General features: G+C 28.4%; 1 protein-coding gene across 2 annotated transcripts; it reads right to left on the reverse strand.

Annotated features, from left to right (window-relative positions):
* Positions 1-1,301: 1,301 nt before the first annotated feature.
* On the reverse strand, positions 1,302-3,079 carry LOC109336903 (NAC domain-containing protein 104-like). 2 transcript variants are annotated; one of them, XM_019573731.1, is made up of 3 exons: positions 2,793-3,079; positions 2,084-2,361; positions 1,302-1,801 (listed from the first exon to the last, which is right to left on the reverse strand). In XM_019573731.1, exons 1-3 carry the CDS (start codon positions 2,953-2,955, stop codon positions 1,655-1,657), a joined length of 588 nt encoding a protein of 195 aa, XP_019429276.1. In that variant the 5' UTR covers positions 2,956-3,079; the 3' UTR covers positions 1,302-1,654. The 2 variants fall into 2 exon arrangements, with proteins under 2 accessions (XP_019429276.1, XP_019429277.1); XM_019573732.1 differs by having other exon boundaries at positions 2,087-2,361; positions 2,793-3,077.
* Positions 3,080-7,449: the final 4,370 nt, after the last annotated feature.

Raw genomic sequence — 7,449 nt, forward strand, 5'->3', positions numbered from 1 at the left:
CAATTAGCTATCAAAATCCATCAAACTAGGCAACAAAGCTATAAAGCCTAATGTGACTACTGCCCAATGCTTAGTTGCAAGCTTCCCTGACCGTGCTCAATGGGCTCCACAATTCTCTTTCTATTTTAAGGGTCTCATGAGTGAGAGAATTATGTATCGTTCCAAGTATATTTCAAACTCACAATATGACATATCAATTAAAAAGTTAAATATTTATGATTTAATTTGTTTTTTATTATGATTGATTTGGAACAGACTTAGAAAAATATGTGGGGACAACATATTCTCATCTGTCATAAGTGCATTTTGTACATAAACTCTTTCTCTTTTCTTCTGTCATCCTCTAAAAATAAATTCAGAAAAACAATGTTTAGAAAATATAAACATTATTCATGAGAAGAGTCAAACACTCCAAAAGTCTCCATTCCAACTGAAACTCTTAAAAGACTATCAAATAATTAATATATTACTTATCTTGAGATTTTAATTGTAAAATCATTAATTAAATTTTAGACTCCGACATATAGTAAAATCTGTGGAGACCTTTTACTTTATGCAACACTGTCGTGGTTATGCTAACTATTGCTTAGTTATACAATGCAACCATTAACTGTATATGATTCAGAGATGCTCTTATACAAAATATGCATAAACCTATGTGCAAAGATGCTATTACATTTGCACAATTTTTATATAGATTATAATTTGTTTTGTCTTAATTTTTACACATTCGTAGTAATTTTATTCATGCACACAGGCATTCCTGAACAACAACAAAAAGTGCTCTTCCTTTTTTACTTCATGTTATAGGAAAATGACCTAAAGTGCATCAGATTTTGATGAAATACGGGTAGTGATGATAGAGTAGATTATACTGATACTTCTTAGATTTAGTAAAATTACATGAACTATTCTTACTTTTTTTACACTTAGACAAACTAAATCTAATTTATGTAGATACATTACATTGAATATTCTCACACACGAAGGTAAGTGCAATCTTTTAAACTTTAAAAATGAGAGTGTAACAAAGAATCAATGACTCTTAGACTATTTGAAATTGGTTTCATACCATTCCTTATTTGAGAAAATCTTGTGTGAGATTAAACCAAAGTTTTATCCTTCCTTCTATATTATTATTATCATTAACAATTCAAAGTCAACTTTAATATATTTTATTTTATTTTAAACCCTTAAATTTATATAATTACACTAAATATCAAACAAGTCAGTGTCTATACTAAAAACAAAGAGATGAAACTTTTTCATATCTTATCTGGATTATTTGACTAATATATTAGTGGATGAGAATGACTAGTATGTATGTAATTATCCATGTGTCAGCATAATGAGTAAAGAGCATACATTTTCCAAGTGAGCTATGGCAATGAATGGGATATTTGAAAGCATAACGTCATATTGCACATTGTTTGGCCATGAATTTCATCTAGTGCCCCACTTTGAAGCCCTATTATACAAATCTATCTATGGCAACTTCACTCATTACAATGGCAGCTACACTTAACTACACCTCTAGAACTAGTAACAATAACAATATAATGATATAAAACCAAAGAAAAAAAGTTAGCTTAATTAACTATCCCATTGATTTGGATAATGCAACAAAGTGAACAAACTATATTACTTGCATCAACTAATTTGGTAGACTAATTTCTTCAAGATCATCCAATGATAAGAAAACTTCGTCCAAACAAGAGAGCTCTATTCCACCATCACCGTCGTCATCATCATCTTTGTCATTATGTTCGTAAACTCGACATATCACCCATTTACTATGATCCTGAATCAAATAAAATGAAAAAAGGGTCAATAATCAATGGGATGTGATACATATATTAATTTTACTAAAGTTTATTTTTTGGTACTACTAAGAGTACTCCTTCATCCTTTTAGATAAAGAATTAATTTCTTTTGAGGGTGTGACTATCCCTCCCAGCAAGAATCGCTCTCAGGAATTGAACCCCAAATGTTTTAGTCATTTTGAAGATCTAGTTGGGCCTTACACCACACTAGACCAACAACATGTTGGTTGATGTAAAGTGTACTAAGTATATATACTAACTGTTGTTTTTTGTTGTGTTTTTCTTTTGGATGATCTACTAGAAGAAGCAGAATCTGATAGACGATACTCTTGCATTATCCAATTAGTTTTGCTACCACCATCATTGGCTTCTCCAATATGGAACACATAAAATTTCTTCATACCAACTCTTTTGTTATTTGAGCTAGTGACCACTGCTTCTTCAATTCCCATTGGGTTCCAATAACCATTGCTAGTGACCCTATTTTGTGTCCTTCTGCTATAGTAGTACCATTGATTTCCCTCTGCCAAAGCTTTACCTGCATATATACATGCACAAAGCATATTTAATATATGGGCTAACATAATTTTATAGCAATTTATCATCCACTAAGTCAAACATTCATAATTAGGACTTTAGACTAAATTATTATTTGCCATGTGTAACAATATTTTGAATATAAACACAACTTTAGTGTTCTAGCATCTCAAATAATAGTTTGAGTGACTATTGTGCAGTATGCTTAAATAAGAACCGATATAAAAGCGGCAGGATATGTAGTATGAGTGTTTGAGTTCAAACTTCAGGAAATGCGCTCTCAACTTCTTCTCAAAAAAAATATAAAATAGAAATGTTTGTCTAAACAAAACTCGATATAAAAAAAGCTCAAATTTGATATGAAATCAAGAATTGTATTGAATTTGAAACAAAAAGTTAAAAAAAAACAAAGCATAGAATGATGATAAATACCATCAAGTTCCCAAGGGTCATAAGGGTATAGGTCAAGATCTGGGATAACATCTGGGTGACAAGGTAAGAGTGATGCTTTTCTATGAAGAAAATGAACAACAAGTTCTTCATCACTTGGATAAAACCTAAACCCTGGTGGAAGGTTGACATTGTTATCTCCCATTAAAGCAAGAAAAGAAGAGTGAAGAAGCAATGTAAGATATGGCAATGACCCAAAGTGTAGTACTATGATATTTATAGTGCAAAGATGGGAGGGAAGGAAAGAAAAAAAATGTAAGAGACTAAACGTGAAAATGAAGGTGGTGTAAGTGTTTTATTATCACATACAAATACAATATACTTATACATTTCAATATTTTATCATCAAATATATTTAGTATAAAGTTTTGGGCACTTTAAGCACTTAACACTAAGCAAAGTAAGGCGGCGGATAAAGGAACTTGATGGATAGTTACTTTGGCTAAGAAACTGGATCTCTAAAAGTGAGGTTGTGAGAAAGTGTATTTGCAATTTACAGCATATTCTTTTGCAATTTTAGTGATTTATTAATAGATGCAAACTCTTTTAAGGAGAAATTCTACCATCACAACAACAAAACATTTATTTCATTAGATATGACTGGTGACATATATCAAACATTATTAATAAAACATTTAGTTTTAAGTCTTTCTTTATTATTTTTCCTAAGATTTTTTCTTGTCATCATCTTCTTGTAGGACATTTATAGAGAAATATATAAGAAATTTTTGTTGTTTTTTATTTACGCATATACATAAATTACTTTACATTGCTTTTCATTTTCTATACATTTAGATTCTTATTATGACACATGAACACGTATGTGGAGACAAAGATGTGTCCCAAGTATTTTCCTATTGTAATGATGTTATATTATACCTTTTTTACCTCTAAGATTGGCACAATTTTTGTGAGGGAATGAATAAGGAGAGAAGCCTAATATATATTTTTTATTTCTCATATTCTTTCTCCAATAGAAATGCATTAATCTTAAGTGTACAAAAAAACTTATACACATAACATTATAAGTAATTCATTATTTAGCCTATGAGATATAAGATAAACTTTTTAATTTAGTCTGATTTAATATATCGGTTAATTTAATAAATATGAGAATATTATAAATATTTATGAGTGACGAAATTGATTTACAATATATAAAGTCATGGACCAAATTAGTTTTTTTATGAATCAATCTTTGAGAACAAATTCTAACGTTACTCTTAAAGTTAGTTACTCACACAAATTACCTAACATTTGCACAAATTTTATTGTCAAGTTATAATCAAATTAAACTCATTTTTCACATTTTTAAACTTAAATTATATTACATAAGAAATGGATGTGACAATTACATTTACTTAGCATTTAGTGTGGATCATCATCACACTTCATGCTGATATCATCAACCTCTGTTACCCACGTGGCAAACATGAGTATGGTTTCAGCTTTGGCCCAATTGAATTTAGGGTGACCGACCTCTTGGAATGTAGCATAGTTCCTATGTTATATGCTTCATAATTATTAGCAATAATCATATGTTTTCTACATTTAAATACAAGTACTTTTTGTTTTCTCTATAGCTATACCCATATGCTTTTTTTTTGCCTTGCTTTATAATCAATGGATTCGTAGGAGTAGCACATACATTCCACATGAAAAGAGCAATCAATTATTCCTTTGGAAGAGTGAGTTTGGCTGATTTGCTTTGGTCATTGGTGGAGCCAAAGGAGCCCCACATTATTTATATTATTAATCAATTATTAAATCTTGCACAACAAACAAACATATAAAATAACACTAATCATCTAGTAGTAGGTGTTTATCTAGTATAATACGATGTTGTTAGATTCTTAAGATGATCAAAATATCAACAGGTCAATTCATGGAAGCAATATTTGTTGGCAAGAGTAATCATGTACCCTAAATTAATTTCTTACTCATAGGGTGAAAAGATACTCTTGAAATACTCAAAATATTAAATAATAATAGAAATTGACTAATTTCCATATAACGTTTCTCATCTCAGTGAATACAGGTAGAAATAATTTTTCCTTATTTTAATTTTTTATTAAAATATATGTTAAAATCGTCTCAATTAAAAATTGTTTTGTATCACTTATTGTGATCCTTATTCAATTCTCCCGTATTAGAGAGGAGGATCTGAATTCAACTTTTGCCATCATAAATTAATTTTGCAACTTTATTATTCTTGATCTCATTCTGATTTAGGAGGTCAGCAATTATGTTTCTTCCATTAAAGTAGACAACATTATTCTGCTTCTAATGACTAATCTGAATTTCTATAGTGACTTACGAGTTCTATTATAAACATATTCACGAGTTCAATTATAAACATATTCACCTAAGAGTTTTTTTGCAGTCTTTCTTACATGTCATTGTCACCATTTGAGCTGGTACTAACTGCAAAAAGACTCCCAAGCATAGTAAGAGGCATCAATAACAGAAATAAAACAATTAAGTTATAGTTTCAAAATCTTGATGCTATATTATATTTATATGTTTATTTAGTTATTTACTAACTAATTGATGAATAAATTACAATAAAGTAATTATTTTTTTACTATCATTTATTTTTATAAGATAATTATTATTTACTAGTGTGGCTTTTATGTTAATTGGAGAAAAAAAAATTTATATCTCTAGCATAAAAAATAATGTTAATTTTTAAATTTATTTAAGTTTGAGGTAAAAAAATATAATTTGATATAATTTGAAAGGGTAAAATTGAGAAATGAATTATTGGAAACTCTTATAATTTCTGAAAAGTTTTTGAAAAACTATCTATGAAACGCTACATATATCTTGAGAGCAAGCTAACATAGCAGGTATAAGTTTGTCCCAAAGTGTGAGCTATCACCTTAATATGTTTATCTCAAAATAAATTTGTTCCAACCAAAACAAGAAGGAATGGTGATACTGCTTATTGTCACTTCTAAATATTATTGATAATAAAGGCTAAAAAATGCAAATGGTAGTTGATAAAGATAATAATTAAGACTCATAGCTTCTTTGGTGGTAGGAGAGAGCCAAGGACAAAAGCTACAACAATTGAGTATCAAAGCCACAAGAAATTGATTGTAGGTGATTAGCACAAGATGGTATTGAATGAGTATGAACACTAAAGTTTTGTTGAAGAATTAAGTAGAAATGACATGTTATTCAATTTTAAGTGTTGATAAGGTATTAATCATAGAACAACAATCTTTTGTCTCTGTTCCAAACTATGTGTCAAGGACAATAAAAATATGTATATTAATTAAAAAACAATAATAATTATTTTTCTGTTTTTACTTCAATATTATTAAGTCGGGATATAATCTAGGACAACATATCATTATCGTTAATCATGAAGTATAATAAGAGATTATACTATCAGATGTTATCTATATAGATATCATAACACTCTATGCAACACTACATAATTGTAACAGCACAATAGTTCATACTTTTCTCAGAAATATTACCTTACTATTTTATCTAATATTTATTGTTTTCACTTCAATAATATTAACAACATACCTTTACAATATTATTTTTTGGATTAGATTATATTGTAAATTTCATTTAAAAGAATTATATCTCCATTCGAACAGTATTTATAAGCTTGATTTATATATTGAATATATATTGTCTATCCAAATAGTATTCATAAGTTAAATTTAAAATTGCAGAAAAATTAACATTGGAATATATATATAGGTTTTGCTAACCTAGGGAAATAAGTTTTTTAATTGGAGTAGGTTAGGTTTGTATACCAAGAAAATATATATAACATGAATAGCATAAGAGTACATAACATAAAAGTATAAAGTGCAAGACAAAAAAATAATTTGTATATGTTCCATGTAAATTTTCATAAATAAATAAACAATTTAAAATGTAGGCACCGTTAATGAAAAGTATTTTATACTATCTGCATATCATATACTATTGATTTGTATTACTTTTATTCGAGAGTCATAACGACTAACATATGAATAGTAGTTAATTTGTTGACAGTATAAAAACATTTATGTTATCAGTTACACATGTTAAATTCATAACTAAAACTTTTTTTCTCCCAGATTTTATCAAAAAATACACACACAAATATTAGGAGATAGAGGGAGACTTCTCTCAAGTAATGGAGAGATTTTAAATATGATGGATATAAATGTTAATGAGATATTATTATTTCCTATTTTTTTACTACTATCATTTTATATTGTCAATGAACAAGGATCCTCTTCATTAATGGATAGGCAAAGTGATTGTTTTTTCACATATTTTCAATGACAAAAATGTAATTTTATTGTAAATAGAAGGATAAAAGTGTCATTACATGTTATCTTTTATGTGTTATTATGTGGTATTTGTCGCTCCATTAATGTATTGGATGCTACTTGTTTGTGAATGTAAAAGACTAGTTTTAAGACTCTACATCAAACCTTGAAGATTAGGATGAAAAATCTGATTTACAATCTGTCTACTAGATTCTATTGTGAATACTTCAGAGGTCTAACATAAGTAACCCTTTTCAATCTGTACATAGCTTATTCCTTATTTAGTATACAAACTAGATTTTGTCTCTTTAAAATATATATGTATCTTTGTAGGCTACTAAAACTAGACTCGG

Source organism: Lupinus angustifolius, unplaced genomic scaffold (genome assembly GCF_001865875.1).
Source record: "Lupinus angustifolius cultivar Tanjil unplaced genomic scaffold, LupAngTanjil_v1.0 Scaffold_1_389, whole genome shotgun sequence".
Classification (NCBI taxonomy): domain Eukaryota; kingdom Viridiplantae; phylum Streptophyta; class Magnoliopsida; order Fabales; family Fabaceae; genus Lupinus; species Lupinus angustifolius.